The sequence below is a fragment of the Sinocyclocheilus rhinocerous genome, unplaced genomic scaffold (assembly GCF_001515625.1).
Source record: "Sinocyclocheilus rhinocerous isolate Xijiao unplaced genomic scaffold, SAMN03320098_v1.1 scaffold836, whole genome shotgun sequence".
NCBI lineage: Eukaryota > Metazoa > Chordata > Actinopteri > Cypriniformes > Cyprinidae > Sinocyclocheilus > Sinocyclocheilus rhinocerous.
Genome location: NW_015648109.1, coordinates 7,529 through 23,839, shown reverse-complemented (window position 1 = coordinate 23,839; position 16,311 = coordinate 7,529). Strand labels below are relative to the sequence as shown.

The 16,311-nt window shown below is 38.9% G+C and overlaps 4 protein-coding genes and 1 long non-coding RNA gene across 8 annotated transcripts; 2 read left to right on the top strand and 3 right to left on the bottom strand.

Moving 5' to 3' along the window:
• LOC107709589 (uncharacterized) lies at positions 1-3,824 on the top strand. The gene is made up of 7 exons (XM_016514101.1): positions 1-79; positions 422-473; positions 599-687; positions 813-2,262; positions 3,130-3,262; positions 3,419-3,511; positions 3,681-3,824. The coding sequence occupies exons 2-7, from the start codon at positions 446-448 to the stop codon at positions 3,808-3,810; spliced, it is 1,923 nt and encodes a 640-aa protein (XP_016369587.1). The 5' UTR covers positions 1-79; positions 422-445; the 3' UTR covers positions 3,811-3,824.
• A 787-nt stretch (positions 3,825-4,611) lies between these two features.
• Positions 4,612-5,538, bottom strand: LOC107709607 (nanos homolog 3-like). The gene has a single exon (XM_016514126.1). It carries the CDS (start codon positions 5,499-5,501, stop codon positions 5,004-5,006), a length of 498 nt encoding a protein of 165 aa, XP_016369612.1. The 5' UTR covers positions 5,502-5,538; the 3' UTR covers positions 4,612-5,003.
• Positions 5,539-6,534: 996 nt separating this feature from the next.
• On the bottom strand, positions 6,535-11,624 carry LOC107709606 (afadin- and alpha-actinin-binding protein B-like). Of its 3 annotated transcripts, none has more exons than XM_016514123.1 (13): positions 11,594-11,624; positions 11,057-11,137; positions 10,885-10,979; positions 10,268-10,336; positions 9,866-9,989; positions 9,370-9,448; positions 9,034-9,151; positions 8,704-8,857; positions 8,528-8,631; positions 8,296-8,457; positions 7,139-7,256; positions 6,905-7,052; positions 6,535-6,824 (listed from the first exon to the last, which is right to left on the bottom strand). In XM_016514123.1, the coding sequence occupies exons 1-13, from the start codon at positions 11,607-11,609 to the stop codon at positions 6,770-6,772; spliced, it is 1,323 nt and encodes a 440-aa protein (XP_016369609.1). In that variant the 5' UTR covers positions 11,610-11,624; the 3' UTR covers positions 6,535-6,769. The 3 variants fall into 3 exon arrangements, with proteins under 3 accessions (XP_016369609.1, XP_016369611.1, XP_016369610.1); XM_016514125.1 differs by lacking the exon at positions 11,594-11,624 and adding an exon at positions 11,435-11,536; XM_016514124.1 differs by lacking the exon at positions 11,594-11,624 and adding an exon at positions 11,409-11,524 and having other exon boundaries at positions 6,536-6,824.
• Positions 11,625-11,685: 61 nt separating this feature from the next.
• LOC107709608 (guanine nucleotide-binding protein G(I)/G(S)/G(O) subunit gamma-5-like) lies at positions 11,686-14,661 on the bottom strand. 2 transcript variants are annotated; one of them, XR_001636513.1, is made up of 3 exons: positions 14,501-14,661; positions 12,902-13,098; positions 11,686-12,401 (listed from the first exon to the last, which is right to left on the bottom strand). XR_001636513.1 is itself a non-coding variant. In XM_016514128.1 (3 exons), exons 1-2 carry the CDS (start codon positions 14,591-14,593, stop codon positions 12,973-12,975), a joined length of 219 nt encoding a protein of 72 aa, XP_016369614.1. In that variant the 5' UTR covers positions 14,594-14,660; the 3' UTR covers positions 11,686-12,401; positions 12,948-12,972. The 2 variants fall into 2 exon arrangements, 1 of the variants encoding a protein (XP_016369614.1); XM_016514128.1 differs by having other exon boundaries at positions 12,948-13,098; positions 14,501-14,660.
• Positions 11,969-12,784, top strand: LOC107709609 (uncharacterized). The gene is made up of 3 exons (XR_001636514.1): positions 11,969-12,044; positions 12,584-12,649; positions 12,752-12,784. It is a non-coding gene; the product is annotated as an uncharacterized LOC107709609 (long non-coding RNA).
• Positions 14,662-16,311: the final 1,650 nt, after the last annotated feature.

The window sequence follows — 16,311 nt, the reverse complement described above, 5'->3', positions numbered from 1 at the left end:
ATAGCAACGGCAGAGGCTCGCGCTTTACGGCACGCGGGAACGGCCCACAACCCAGGACTTGTAGTTCAACCGTTAGCGTGTCGGTGTATTACGATTTTAAATAATTTATTTAACATTTGTGATGGTTTGTCGTGTTATAGTTTGTTTTCTCTGAGAAGAGGTGCAGAAATAGTTTACTAAACATGTCGTCATGAATCCTTCGCGCGCTTATTTGACTCAGTTTAATGTCTGTCAGATAAATGATACGTAATTTATAGGTTTAAAACGGGTTATTTGATTTGTTAAGTGATTCATAATTGGTTATAAGAAATTATTTTACAAAATTGGGTTTGAGAAAAATTGAATTAAAACATTTTAACAAACAATCTACAGTATGCAAATTAGGTGTGTCATTAACATGTTTGAACTTTTATTCATTTAGTTGAATCTGGACTAAATCAAGACAATGGCCAAAAGAAAATCGAAGACGACAGGTACCTTGGACCCGTGTAAACATAATTATCAGTCATTCACACTACCAGCTTGATTAGAGCTATATTACATATTTCATTTTCAGTAAATAGAGAACATGTTGATGCTATTAAATGTATTTTAGCAGAGTTCAAAACCCCTAAGAGGACGCAGCCCAGAGTGAAACGACAGAAAAGCGCTGAAGAAACAAACCTGCAGCCTGAAGACGAAAACAAGGTGATTTTTCTCTTGATTACATATCAATAACATTTTAAGGAAATTACAATATGCTTCGATTTCACTTTTCTGCTATATTTGTGTTTCGTTTGCTGATTCACATAACTCTTTACCTTAATGTCTAGACACCAGAATCAGAAAACAACAATTCCCACAATGCATCATGCTCAGACAAGCTGGATGAACATCAGCCTGGACAGAGCACATTACAAGTCACTCAGACAACAGAATTCCCTGTAGATCCGTGTTGTTCCTTGGAAGAAAAAACAAGCCATGATGATAATGTTGAGCGTGGAAATGGCACAAATCCACCTGAGGTCTCTCAAGAGATTGAACAAACTGCAGCGATCCCAGTACAAACCCCAGGACTTGACAATAGCAACAAATACACTCTCTCCAGACCTTTGAATGCAGAAGCTATTAATGTAGATCAGCCCGACATAGAGCTAGAGGATGAAGAAAGTGAATTCACAAGCAATTCAAACCGTGAATCTCAGAAGGTCCCAGATGACTGTGACTCTGAATTACCATCAGATGAGCATCAATCCGAGAAAGAATTGTCACATGAGGAAAATATAGCCACTGAACCAAAGATGGGTGAACGATTAGGGTCTTCAGACATCGTAGCTGAGACCTCAGTTGACCAGATAGGAATTCAGATGCTTGAAGATGCAGGTTCTGCAGATCCTCTAGTAAAGAGGAAAATAAGAAAGAGGATGGGAATGTGTTGGCTTGGAGAAAAGAAGAAGATGCTCAAAGGACAGCCGACTAGAGGGAATGTGTTTGGAGGAGGTCAAGAGAACGAGGCGGGGCAAGTTACTAATGATGAGCCGCTCATGATGAGTGACAGTGTAAAAAATGATAGCTCCATTTCCCTTGAACAAGAGAGAGTCACTGAGTTCGAGGTTTCTGTGCCCTCCTTCCCAGCCTCTTGCCCATTGGAAGATATACCTGTACAGGAGGAACGGGAGCATCCTGATGTTCAGTATGGGAATGAAGTTCAGATATTGGTGGAATGCATGTCAAGCAAGCAGATTACTCATGAAACTGACAATACGATCCCATCCCATGCTATTGATGATGATCTAAACCCTCTCGAGCAAAATGAAATCAAATGCATGGAGCGAAATGCTAATGAATGCAACATTAGAGAAGATAGAGAAGATGTCACAACTGAGATTGGCACTGAAGTACCTGTAGACTTTGCAGAAGTTTGCAAGGACTCAGTCGATGATTCAGCTCAAGGTGCAGTTGTGATAGACAGTTCACTTGAAGTCCTCAAAGAGGCCAATGAAGCCTCAGCATCCACTTCTGAGGTTGCTAACCATTTTGGAGAAGAACTCGTAGTGGGAGGCAATGAGATGGAGCAGTGTTGTCCGTGTGAATGTGACATGAACAGTAACCACACCAATGAGCAGTCTGTGGAGCTCATGGATATCGCGGCGAATGAGACCATCAGTGCACCTCCTGTAATCCGTGAGACAGAAGATAAGTGTGAGTCTTCAGACTTTACTATGGTTGCCGTCACAGTCACAGCTGAGAACAAGGCAGACTGTGAGGACAACAGCGTGTCGAGTTTGTCCCTAGCTGCAGCTCCACCGGGTGGTGCAAATTAAGACGTGCAAGTGAGTTATTCTTTTGAATGAAGAACATACACTTAAAGTAGGGGTGTCCAAACCTGCTCCTGGAGGGCCGGTGTCCTGCAGAGTTTAGCTCCAACCCTAATTAAACACACCTGAACCAGTTAATTAAGCTCTTCAGACTGGAAACTTCTATGCAAGTGTGCTGGTGCTAGTTAGATCTAAACTGTGGACACCCCAACTTAAAAAAACAGTCATATCATTCCAGAACCCGGTGTCCTGCAGAGTTTAGCTCCAACCCTAATTAAACACACCTGAACCAGTTAATTAAGCTCTTCAGACTGGAAACTTCTATGCAAGTGTGCTGGTGCTGGTTAGATCTAAACTGTGGACACCCCAACTTAAAAAAACAAAACAGTCATATCATTCCAGAATCATATTTCAAAAAGATATACTGCAGAATGTCGAAAGTGCCCTAAAGGGCTTTTAACCTCTAGAAAAGTCATAAAAGCACCATAGAAATAGTCCATACAACTTCTATAAGATAGCTTTGGGTGAGAAAAAAAGGAAGGTGTTAGTTGACACAAAAATCAGCGTTGATTGACATCAATGTGCCTTACTTGAATTTAATTTGATTTGAAATTAGTTGAAGGGGATGAAAAAAGCCTTCTAGCTTCGTAATGATATGAGAGATTGAGTAAATTATGACAGAATTGTCATTGGTGTGTAATATTCCTTTGAAATACCAAAACCACTTGGATTTTTTTTATTTGACTTTAGTTTTAAGTTTACAGTAAGTAGTGTAGGTTTGATGATTATTAAAGGTGTCCAAAACTCTCACATGTCCTTTAAAGTCAGCATTAAGTTACTAAAACGGAGCTGTATCATCAGTCATTTGCAGAGCCTCATCTGAGTCCTGTCGCTGAACCGGATCCCTCCAGCCCCTTATCCATGCACTCCGTGACCGATTCCCAGCTCAACAACATCCCTCTGAGGTGAGACGAGTGTGAACCATTGTCTTTGAATGTTACTGGAGTTCTGTTTAGATTTCTAGAAGCTGGTTAGATTTCAGACTTTATTGTTTTGGACACATTAATGTGCTGTACAGTACAAGGCGTTTTTGTCCATTTTGCTTGTTTACTTCTGCTCAGTTTGGAGGATCTCTCGATCTCAGAAGCCTCCTGTGATCTGGAAGATGCCACAGAGCTTGTATGTGGCCTAACCAGAGATATTGCCTATATGAAGTAAGCCATGATTTGCAGAGGTCTTGAGCATTTAAACACTTAAACAAAAAGCATGATTCTGAGTTTGTGATTTACTCTGTGAAGCATGTTTACTATATTAAATAAAACGGTAAATAATTTGACCATAAACCATCATAATTTTGATGTTTTATTGCTCTTTATCTTGCAGTCAGATATTGATAGATGCACGCAGGAAGATTGGATTTGGGCAGCAAGGCAGAACACCTCCAAGACCACCACCCCACACTCAGAAATATAGGCATAATGCCAACAGAGTCGGAATATATTTTTCTGCATGATATAGTGTACAGAAGAAAAGAAAAAACATGTAAATAAAAGAAAGAACACTGGATAATTTGCATTGACGGGTTCAGAGTGATTTAGCTGTAGTCAGTTTTTTCAGCAGCCACTTGTTCACAACAGTTCGGTTACACTTGTTTGAAGTCTGTCTTCAGTAAGTAAAAGCACAACTTGCATAGAGTTGCTCTGTTTTAGCAAGGCAAAAGCGAACACTGTTCTTAGGAGGTTCAAGCAAAGAAGTAAACATTGTAATTCTGTCGGTCACAGAGTGTGACCCCTAGACTGAAGGGTCGTAACCTTAGCAACCGGTCTTCAAAGTTCCAGTCATAAATCGGTCCAAATTCCTGTTTGCAATTCACATTCTGCATAAATAAATGACTCTTTCCTGTTGCTTCTGTGCGTGTTTGATCGCCAAATCATGTTTTGTAAAACTAGACATCAAAAATGGTCAAACTAAACCAATTTCAGTTGAAGTGCTGTGATATAAACACAGGTTTCCAAAAGTCCACTGAACAGGTTTCTATTGTTGATTTTCGTCTCTCTTTTTTTTTTTTTCCATCACGAAGTACACTATAATAATTTTAAACAAATATGTACATGAGTTTCCTGATGCTATGAGAACAAAACCTGATGATCATGTTCTCAAACAATTAAAGAAATTATAAATGTAGTGGAGAGAGAAATAAAACAGAAGACTGAGTTGTTTGTTATTGATGCAAAACACAGGCAGCTCTCAAGAGAAAAACACACCTAAATATTAACATTAAAAGTTTTATAATATATATATATATATAACCACAGAGCATCGCAATAAAAGTATTATATCAAATACAAAAGATTTTTCTTTATCAAATGAAACATGAAAGAGCTAGTTTTTGGCTCGACGGAGTGGTCAAACGCGGTTGCACCTGTAGCGAGCCTATTGGCTTGTGAACAAGTTTGTTTAAAAGAAAAATAGTGAAACACACAACACCACTGCACACAATTTAAAGAAATAGGAGGAAGACAAAATAAAAAAACGTGCAAAGTCGAACCGTGGAAGCACACATGCATGCAAACTTACACACAAGCCAAATTTACGGATCAAACAATTAAAAGTTAAAACTTAAATATTAAAACCTCTCGTAAAAATGTTTATTCAAATCTTCTCGTTTACCGTGGCCAGGTGTTCTGCGGGTCAGAAATGTCCGGTTCACCATGTTGCCTTGGCGTACACGGAGTTGTAAGTTTTATCCACGAGCGGGCTGAATCTCTTGGTGTGCGCTTTGGCCCCGGTGGCTCCGCACAGGGGACACACGTACTGGTTCAAGTAGGGGCACATCACGTTTCCAGCGCGGTCTTTTAAGTAGTGTGAGGTGAACACGGCTTCAGTCTCTCCGTTGTGTTTGCAGAAGCTGCAGAACTTTTTCTCGGACGGGCTACAGCTGGTGCTCCTGCCGCGTTCCGGGCTTCTTTTCTCCGTCGACACGGTCGTGTACGCTCGCGTCAGGCCGCTTGGAGACTCCAGGAGCGCGGCGGCGGCGGCTCGCTTGCTCTTGTCATCGTCCGCGTCTGACTGCTCTGCTGGCCGCTGCATGCCTCTGATCATGCCTGCCAAACCCATGTAATCCTTCCAGGGCTGAAAGTCCTGATTTTTAGACTCCATTGATCCATGCGCAGACAGGATGTAGCGGAGAAGAGAAAAGGACATGTCATTCACCGAGCGCGACTAAAACATGAAGCACGCGCTGAGCACGCCTGGGTTTTTAAAGGGCGGACGTCACGGCAGGAGACCAATTAGTGTCCTCTGAAACAAAAAACGATTGGTAGAGGAGATTGGGGAAAAAAATAAGATTATTTTAAAACTGTGGAGTTGTTCGTGTAACTCCATGTGGGGTAAGTTGTCACATCGAGAGCCCGTTGTTTATTGACTGATTGGAGAAGACCACGTTTTCGAAATATTGTATGAAGTTAAAAGAAAACCTGTAAAATTGGCAAACAAAAATGATTTAATTCTGTAAAATTTAATAAACAATATGGGATACAATTGTTGATAAAAAACAATATGGGACAACTTGCAAAGTATTTTATGAAAAATACTCAACCTTTCAATACGATTCTTCCTTGTAAATTGGTTTGGTTATCTCATCTTATAGCAAAAACATTATGGTGGATTAATAATCTTATTTTAAAGTAATAGTGGAATCAAATATCAACAGTTGCAGCAAATGCACTCACCCTCAGGTCATCCAAAACGTAGAAGAGTTTATTTCTTCATGGAAACAGATTTGAAGAAATTTAGCATAAAATCACTTGCTCACCAGCGGATCCTCTACAGTGAATGGGTGCCATTCACTGGAAGTGTTCATATGAATTATGGCCTCATTTTTTTGGCCAGAAATGACATTTACAGTTCAAATGTCTAAATGATGGATTTTTTTTTTTTTTTGCAAACTAGCAGCTTTTCACTTTACAACATGTTAACTGATGGACTGGAGTGGCGTGGATTATTGTGATGTTTTTATCAGCTGTTTGGACTCTCATTCTGACGGCACCCATTCACTGCAGAGCATCCATCGTTGACCAAGTGATGTAATGCTACGTTTCTGTTCTCAGAATCTGTTCTGATGAAGAAACAAACTCATCTACATCTTGGACGGCCTGACGGTGAGTACATTTTCAACAAATTGAAACCAACATAAAAAAAACCCACTGAGAAGCATTTGTGGACTTCTGAGTTTAATACAGTACTTCAAAAGTAGACATTGTGACAACTAGCCCCGGTCTCAGCTGCAGTGTACAAAACAATATATGCAATTATTGATCTGATGTGTGCATTTGTGAGAGATTTTTTATTTGTTAGAAAGTGAAAACAATACAAGGTAATTCTATACATATGGCATTTCTTTATTACATTTTTAAATTCTTCACAAAAAAAAACGGAATATTTCCAGCTCATGAAACTGTTCAGTGTGTAAACTAAAAGTGCCAGTCTGTGTTGCGCTCATCAGGTGACTGAAGGATCTGTTCTGACCTGAAACAGAAAATGACACTCTTGAGTCCACCTGTGCTCTGAAATGAATGGTGCATGAGGTACAGTGGCAGATAATAGACCTGTAATAGGGCAGTTTAAGAGCCGAGTACAGCTCAGGGGTGTTCGGGGTCATGACCATGTTCTGACGGGACCCAGGCGTGACCTCTGACCCCTCAAATGATGGTGTGGCACATGGAGACAGAGAGAGCTGCTCCGGTACTGCTGCACCTGCACACACACACACACACAGCTGCATTATAATGTGATATTAGTGCTATAAACATGATCTGTGTGTGCGCCGTGTGTCTGTGTACGTAGGTCGCTGAGCGCTGTGCTTTCTCTCCTGTTCCACTGCGAGGTTTTCTTGACGGGAGAAAAACTGAGGAAGTCTGACTTCAAACGGGAGGCTTTCTGCCGCTCAAACTCACATCTCTGAAACACACACACGCAGATTAATTGCTGGGGAACAATTATGATTATGAAGTATTACAGGAATAATTCACCCAAAATTAAATCCTATTATTACTTATGCAACCCATATGCTTTTATTTTTTTCTGTGGAAACTAAAAGGGAAATTAGGTTATCAAGCACCTCATACAAAAGATGCATTATTTTTATGATTTTTTTGTGTATTTTTTTATGCTTGACAATCCCCTGGTCGTCACTATAAACTGTTGCTGTAGCAAAAAGCGATTTAAGAAATCTTCAAAATGTCTTTTGTGGTCTGTAAAGTGAGCTGGGTGAATTGTAGAGTAATTTTTGCAAACTTCATTTACAGAAACTAGGAGGATCATTAAAAATTTTTGAATTTGAATTTAAATAATTAATATAAGTAATATAAAAACAACCAAATATTTTTTAAATAATTAAAATAATTTAACTCATGAATTCTGTTCAATTTTAATTGCCAAACAATTTTAGTTTTTTTTTTTTTTACTCACAAATAGCAATTTCCACCTGATAAAATATTTGACTGCTTGACACAATTAGAAAAATTTATATTCATTATAAAAATGTCCATGATTTTAATATTTTATTAATTGCCATGACTCTAGGTCCAAAAATCACACCTTTAAAACTCCCTCATCTATATCCAAGTTTTTCAAGAACTTGAAAACCCTTGAGATGGTGAATACATAAAAAATTACAAATCTTATTTTGTTGTCGTTTTATCATCTCATTTTAAAGCTTGTTTTGTCTCATTTTAAATAATTTTTTAGGTATTATTCAGCCCCCTTGGAAGTGTGCTGAGGCCCACCAGTGGGGCCCGGACCCCTGGTTGAGAACCACTGCATTAGTGGATTATGTTGAAAATTTAACGTGATTCTCTCCACCAGTGATGCCACTGCTGGGACACCTATTAGGTGAACTGACTTCATACATCCATTAAAAATCTAAAGATGTGCAATAATGACGAAGTTAGAAAGATAAACACATGTACACGCAAAAATCAGTGCGAGTTTCTATCACCTCGTGACCCAATCGGATAGCAGCTTCAGTGAAGGCATGCCTCTCTTGCTGGAAGCTCCGCCTCTGCCTGTTAAACTCCTCCCAGTGGTCCTGTAGCCGCTCCCACTCCTCCAGATAGTAGCAGTCCATCAGCACAGCGGGGAGGGGCGGAGTTACACTGTCCTGAGAGAGATCACTTCCAGCTACTGTCCTAAACACAAGATCGGACATGACAGCAGCTCTGGTGTCTGACCTGCAGTAACTGCTGCTGCGCTCGGATCAGATGTCTGCTCTGCTCCAGCTCTTCCTCAAGATGAGCCAGCAGCTTCTCCTGGTCTGTCCCTTGAGCAACAGGACCTGAGCACACACACAGAATTAAGTCTAGAAAGCCTCCTCTAACCGGTCAGTTTTAAAACACACAGTTCTTACTCCTTGACATGAGCTCCTGGAGTCTTTTCTGGACTTGCATCCACTCCTGGACCACACCTCCGGTCACATGATCACCAAGGCACTGCTCTGATTGGACCAGCACGTTGTCGTCGGTCTCATCTGCCAGTTCTGTATTGTTGTTGTCCCGCAGTGTCTAATTAAAAAGATTTTACTATATGATGCACCCCGATTTGCATACTTTCCATCCTAAATAGTATGCTAGATAGTGTGTGTGTGTCACAATTCATACTTGGAAGTATGTAAAATTGGAACGTAGCCATTTATTGACTCAGGAAATCTTCCCAGTGAACGTGCAGTTGTCTTTCTCACCTGCTCCATGTTATTTCTGAGCATGTGCAGTAGTGTAGTGAGGCCGTGTCGTAGTTTCATGGCTTCTCTGAGCTCGGCTTCCCTTCGGTCCAACAGCAGACGCAGTGCTTCTTCTGTCCTGCAGAGACAAAGCACTTGCACCTCTTTTTTTCTTGGTTGGGGGTAATATTTCAAATATTTCTCATTCCAAAAATGTTCAAATTTTGCATTAAAGATGTCAAGTCAAACTGTTTACTATCATACACATGCATGATTCGTCAGTGCACAGTATTGTTAATAAAACATATTTCTGATGGGTATAACACTTTGTATAGTCTATGAGGACATTGGTCGTACCTCCCATCAGCCCTTGCGGTCTTGAAGCCAGGCTCTCTCCGCCCTGTCCGCTTTGGCAACACGTTTATTATCTCCATGGCTATGGACAGGGAATATCATTCAGTCATTGCGCAGTAATACAGTGAAACTGTCCTACAGTGAAATGTTTTGTGGCTTTTATATGGTAACGTAACCCTTAACATTTACGCATTAAACATGTTGATTACATCATCTTGCACTCCCGGGAGTTTGTGTATGGTATAAATTATAAACCTATAGGAATAGTAGCACAGTATGCTTCTCATTTATGATAAATTACTGTCTGTTAACGAGGGCGAATGTGTCAATCCAGAAAGGAGAAAGGGCAGAATTGTGGTAGTGAACAGGGGCGTTGATAGTGGGGGGAAAGGGTGACAGAGTGCATAGGGCCCAGAGGTCTGTGGGGCCCGTGATGGTGAAATCCCGTGAAATCAGTAACAGTTAAACATGAACTGGTTTGTATAGTACTGAGTCTCACAGACGCCGCGGTGCTTGTGTCTGTCAGTGAGCTGTGAGAGTTTGTCTCTCATGCGGTTGATGTGCTGCTCTCTGCGCTTCAGCTCCGCCCCCTGCTGGTTACTGCGACACTGCAGCCGCGCGCACTGCACACACAGACAACCGGATCAGTGAGACAGGTGTACTGTAGCTGCAGGTCGGAGTAATGGGCGTGGCGTGCCGAAAGGTGAATGCTACAACAACAGAAACTAACCCCTTATCCACGCCCCCTACCTTTCGCCACGCCCACTGCTCCAGCCTGCAGTTATCCTTACTTGGGATCTATTGCCTTGCACCTTACCATAGAACCTTTAAGTTAGACATATTAATATAGAGATTATAGAGATTATACATAATATATAATTATATAATTATAGAGATTAACCTTTTCTCTTTCAGAGGTCAGAGCATCTTGCAGTCTGGAGATGTGGAGGTCCTTCTCTATAAGCTGCTCCTATTAAAGACAATATTCATTATAGTCATTCTTTTATAATAATATAATAAAATATAACAATTAAATATTATATTGGTATAATATTTGGATAAACCTCTTGATGTTTTTGAGTGGGTACCAATATATAATTTAATATAATATTAATTTAATATAAATATAATTTTAATATTTTTTGTATTAATAATATACTAATATCAATATATATATATATATATATATGACAATTATATATTCATTATGAATATTATTTATATATTTGGGATAAACCTCTTGAGATGTACAGTCTCTTTTTTGAGGGGGTCCCAAAATATATAATGCAATTAATAATAATAATAATAGTAGCAAAATATAACTTAATATATATGTATATGATATAAATTAAAAGTAAAATAATATATAAAATGAATAGTAACAAAGTAAAATGCATAATGCAAGAGAGGTGGAAAGGAAAGTATGTATAACTAATATGAAAACAAATACGGTCACAGCTTAATGCAAAATATATGACGCTTTTGTGAGCGTCACCTGAACTGTGATGTTTTGTGCACCTGTAATGAGTCGGTCAGGTCTCTGTGCTCCTCTCTGAAGATGCTGTGTGTGGTTTCATCAGGACACAGAGGCAGAATCACAGAGTTCAGCATCTCTGAGATACACAGAGAAGCACAAACTCAATCGGTGTACCGGCTGTCTAACATGCTGACTGTGTGTGTGATCAGTTACCTGAGCAGTCCTGAGCTCTTACGTGGGATGCTGGTGATCTTGCGACCCGTTTGTGTGCCATAAGCCCAGACCCTGCAGATACTGTAACAGCAGCATAACATTACAAATCACTGCAACTCAAAACACTGGCATCTTATGCAAAATGCCCTTTTTTTAGTGTATAAAAATAAATGGCAGTGATTGTGAAAATCTGTGAATCACAAATGTTTCAAAAGTAAATTAGTGGTCAATTTCTTCAGCAAGCAAGCAAATTGGATTTTTTTTTGCACAATTTTTTAAATGAATAACATTAAGTAATTTATCAAAATGGCATTTCTACATCAGTTCAATCCCTGAATATATGAATACATACATCTTATCAGAGCAAAAAAAATGCACCTATTCACTCATAAAGCAGCTTAAAAAGTTAATAAGGAGTGTCACGGAGCAAACTGAGATCACAAATTACTTCTCTTTCATTTAATCAACCATTTCATCTGACATCTGCAGGCTTCCTTCAATCATCTCATCAGTGATTGAGAGCTTCAGTCTATTTACCAGCAGCTGTGAGCATCAGATCCAAAACACACTTCACTTATGGTTAAGGGAACGATGCATTTCAAAGCCCATTCAACAAAAGACAACAGATAAATGATCAAGAGCACTTTATTTTTTTAAAGTCAGTTTAGCAAAAAGTCAATGAAACGAGAATAAAGGTTTAATTTGAACATGTTCATTCAGCAGGTAATCAAGGTTTCCTCAACACAGCACATATTGAATGTCTTCCTCATCAAACACACCTGACTCGACTCATCAGCTCATTAGTCAAGATGCCAAGACCCCAAATGAGCGTCAGATAAAGGAAGACGTCCAACATGTTTACAAATGACCTTCCAACCAAATCTTGCTGACTATAAATTAGTAAAAGACTATAGTAGAAAAATGTCCTTTAATATTAGATAGGAAAAATATTCTAGTTTAATTTGTCCATTCCTTCCACATAAACCAGGTAAAACTTCATATGATCTTCAAGGACGTCTTTTTGTTTTATAAAATATGCATTACATATAAAATAGTGTTTGGTACATAAAATTGCTTTCAAAACATGGGGGGTGTCAAGACTTTTACAGTTGCTTGTACCATACAGTGTAAATTCAGCATAGTCAACATTATTACTCATAATACAGTTCATAAAAATAGACAGCAACTGTGCAGATATGAAATGAGTGTGAAGGAAACGAACACAGTGGAAATATTTCTTTTCTTGCTATGCTAAGTAGTGTTTGTCTGTGTAGTGCTCCAGGAGGTCTTTGTGGAGTAGTGTAAGGGTAGAAACAGACTCATCATCTGCAACACTTCACCAGCTCTGAAATAACAGATATTACATAGATATTAATATATTTAAAGGAGTAGTTAATTTGCTGAAAGCAGGTCATCCAAGATGGGTTTGTTTGTTCATGGGAACAGATTTGGTGAAATTTAGGCCACATCAAAAAGTTTTTGCTTGTAAACGGTGCTTGATCTGTGCATATTTCTCTCCTGATTCAGACAAGATGACTTTTCCACCAAACAATATTATGGACACAGATTTTTGCCAGAAGCAACAGTTTGAAGGTAAAAACCTCTCAATTATGGATTTGTTTTTTTACAAACGCACAGGTTTTCATTTCACAAGACATTAATCGATGGAGTGGATTATTGTGATGTTTTTATCAGCTGTTTGGACTCTCATTCTGACGGCACCCATTCACTGCAGAGCATCCACTGGTGAGCAAGTGATGCAATGCTACATTGAAGAAACAAACTCGTATACATCTTGGACGGCCTGATAAATGTTAAAATGATTATGATTGCGTAAGCATTTACTAAACGCATCTACGGTGCTTTAGAAGGACAGGAGTTTGTTGGTAACCTATGCGTGATCAGACAGGAGTCGCTCAGAGGAGGCCGCAGGACTTGGGCGGGCGGAAGGGGTTGTCGCTGGATGGCACGCCCAACAGCAGCGGGTCTTTATGGGCGTTCTGCAGGCAGAAGTTCTTCAGGTCTGTGGCAGCTTGAGAAACCTAGAGATTACAATTAAGACGACATGTTTAACGATATCCATTGAGTGCACACACCCCTGAGCTTTATTCCTGTCTATATTTTCAAGGTTTTTACAGAGGGGTTGAAAACAAGGATTCTGAACCTGGCTTTATTTATTTATGTTTTAATGCCATATCCGCAACAATGGCTATATTCATGGTAACATTAACAATATCAATTCAATGCATTTACAATAATATAACATTTTCTTAAGAAACAATCATTATACAAAAACAATAAGAAACAACAATAGTACTGATAAAAATCATATACAATCTTTCAGTTTAATCAGTGACTGAACCTGGCTTTATCTAACGTTCAGGATTCTGTTCTGGAAATGTATGCAAATTAGTGCATATTTAATGCATAATGTACACATTTAAACATAACATTTCAAAAGACTTTAGAACAATTGTCTTAATGTACTGCGATCAATCAACAGGTTTTTTAACCTGTTCACTTGCACTACATTTATGGTTGAAATAAGCTTTCTATAAGTTCTGATTGCTTCTGAGCATTAAACTAATGTAAATCTGTTTTTCTCTCACTTGACCAGTGTTCCTGTCCTACTTTTTGAGCATTTCCTTGCCAAAAAAAAAAAAAAAAAACCCACACAGGCCTATGGTGGGCAACTACCAGTCTATGATACAGCCTACAGATATAGATCTTTGCAACATTGCTAAATCAGCTTAGGGCATGAGCTAGGGGTGGGGAATATAACCAAAATATTATTCAACGCTAGGAGTAATTTTATTCCACAATAACCGTTTTTAAAAGCGGGGTAACGCGATACCTTTTAGTTCCGGTATATCGTGTAACACTACTAGCAAACATTGCATTAATAGTGAAATTTATTGCACCGTATTATAAAGCTAAAAATAAATAAAAATTGCATTTTCATATTAAAGTGGTCTTTAAAATCCTGTTTTTGTTCGCAGTCAGTAACGCACACAAAAACAAATAGTTTAGTTTGGACACATTCCAAGGTTTTACAATTCTCTTTAAAGTAACATACTAATCAACATAGTATTGAAATCTGATACCACCGCTGTACCATTGTAGCACCAGAGCGTTAGTTCTGTGTTTGCATATATCTGAATTATTAATGAGCACGGGGAACAACATCTAACAGTTGTCTGAACTTTAAGCCTAAAATACGCTTCTGGCAGTGTAAGACTCGTATAAACACTTTAAACGCATCTCGGAAAAGCTGTGACGCTAAAAAACCGAAACTATTTACCCACACACGAGTAAAAACGCGTTTTAAGTGTTGTTTTGTCGGTTAGCGTTAGCACTAGCAGTAACTCAGCCCGGCTAAACTCATCCACAAACTCTCAAAATCCAAAACTCTTCCAGGTTTGTTGTTGAAGTTGACATACGTACGTTAATTCGTCGTATTTTGGCCTCTAGTCTGAGCTGTTTGACGGCTTTCTGCGCCACAGCCACACTGCTGCTGCTAGCGTTATTGTTGGACATGATGACTGACCGAGTGACTCCAGAGAGTTTGCGGAAGTTTGAGGAACGCGCATCTAAACCTGAACATACCGCATAGGCGTTTAAGAGCTATTTTATATACACATAATACGTTTTAGCATTAAAGATAGAATACTAAATCTACTTTTTACTTTATACCGTTTTTACAAATGGAGGCTTTGTCAGATTTAACTCACTTCAGGGGACAAAATTGTCCCCAAAGACAAGTATATTTGAACGCATGCGCAGACGGCCACACAGTCTGTGGAAACAAAGCACATCACTTTTGTATACAAGTTTAAAAGAAGTCATATAAACAGGAAGAATGTGTTATTATTATATTATCTTTCATAATCTCTTGAGAATTGAATTCTGTTCCAGGGACACAAAATATGACATTGTGACACACACTCTCAGAAAAAAGCTGTCACTGGGGGCTACCTTTTCAAAAGTTACTGATATGCCCCCGTTATGGGTAAATATGGTACAAATGTGTACCTTTTGAAAAGGTACTGCCCTAGTGACAACTTTGTACTTTTTTCCCCCCTGAGAGTGTAAGACATTGTGGTCTAAATATGGCTCGGGCCCCTCCTTCAATGTAAATTTTTTCCTTCTTTATCATTTCCAACAGATGCAGTCTACTCATTTTGAGGTATCAATTAAGTCCTTGTCAAAAACACTGGGAAATCTACACTGTAAAAAATGATATGATGAAAAAGCCATGACAACTTATGTTTTTAAGTTACTTTAACTCATAAAAATAATTTAAGCAATTTCAACTTTTTTATATAAGTTATACTAGATTCAACTTGATTTAAGTCAGTTTAATGTTTCTGAAATTCAAAGAGCCCAATTTAGTTCAGTGAACTTAACATTTTAAGTTGTAGCTTATTGGCACTAACCGGCCAAATCTCTGAACATGGATTCATGCGCAGGAGTCAAATTTGTACATGAATTTAATATCAGAGTCCTTTCCAAGAAAAAAAATATTCAGCAAATCTAGACATTAGACTCATGTTTGAAACATGAGACATCGCAGTGCAACATCAAACAAGGAGACACGGGCAGACTATACAGCGAACTAACTAAATCGCGGAGGAATTTCAGACGAACAACTCATGAACTTGAGGAAGCTGTCCGTTGGGCTGGCGCAAAGAAGCATATTCAACGTGGATGAGGTGAGTGAATGCTTGTGTAACATAATTTTTGGGAGATTATTGTTCATTTTAGCAGAATAGAGCACAATTAGTTATGTTCTGTCATTGTTTTCCGAACTGTGTTTACCTTTCAAGTTTTGCATTTCTGATACGGTGGCCGCTGTGCTGTGCTGCATTAGCACTGCAGATTGTAATGTAACGTTTGAGATTTGACACAAATTTGTTTCTCCACCTGTTAAACATCGTTAAGATGGGCAATTTGAGCGATTATAGGTGTATTTTACCGTTAAAGTGGGTACCAGGTTGGCTTTGCTGAGCAGGCTCGGCATTTTCGCGCCCACTGGAAGTTTATCCCAATCAGGCTTCGTGCGTTTGAGTTGGTATTCGTTACTGAGTAAAGTTAAGCGTTTTTTTAAAATTATTTTATTTTTTTATCAATCGTTCAAGCTAGGATAATATAAGTTAACTTGAGGTAGACGACGCCCGAGCTGTTTTCTACGACGCATGAACTAATCGTCACCAGTTTTGTCAGTTTGTTCTATTCAAACTAGATGAACATATGAA

Coding starts and splice junctions, on each gene's coding strand:
- LOC107709608 (XM_016514128.1), bottom strand. CDS start 14,593: ATGTCCAACAATAACGCTAGCAGCAGCAGTGTGGCTGTGGCGCAGAAA. Junction 13,099..14,500: donor CCAAAATACGACGAATTAAC/GTACGTATGTCA, acceptor TGTAATCTCTAG/GTTTCTCAAGCTGCCACAGA.
- LOC107709589 (XM_016514101.1), top strand. CDS start 446: ATGGCCAAAAGAAAATCGAAGACGACAG. Junction 688..812: donor AGCCTGAAGACGAAAACAAG/GTGATTTTTCTC, acceptor CTTAATGTCTAG/ACACCAGAATCAGAAAACAA. Junction 3,512..3,680: donor AGAGATATTGCCTATATGAA/GTAAGCCATGAT, acceptor TTTATCTTGCAG/TCAGATATTGATAGATGCAC.
- LOC107709607 (XM_016514126.1), bottom strand. CDS start 5,501: ATGTCCTTTTCTCTTCTCCGCTACATCCTGTCTGCGCATGGATCAATG.
- LOC107709606 (XM_016514123.1), bottom strand. Junction 10,337..10,884: donor ACCTGACCGACTCATTACAG/GTGCACAAAACA, acceptor TGTCTTTAATAG/GAGCAGCTTATAGAGAAGGA. Junction 7,053..7,138: donor CACAGCGCTCAGCGACCTAC/GTACACAGACAC, acceptor GTGTGTGTGCAG/GTGCAGCAGTACCGGAGCAG.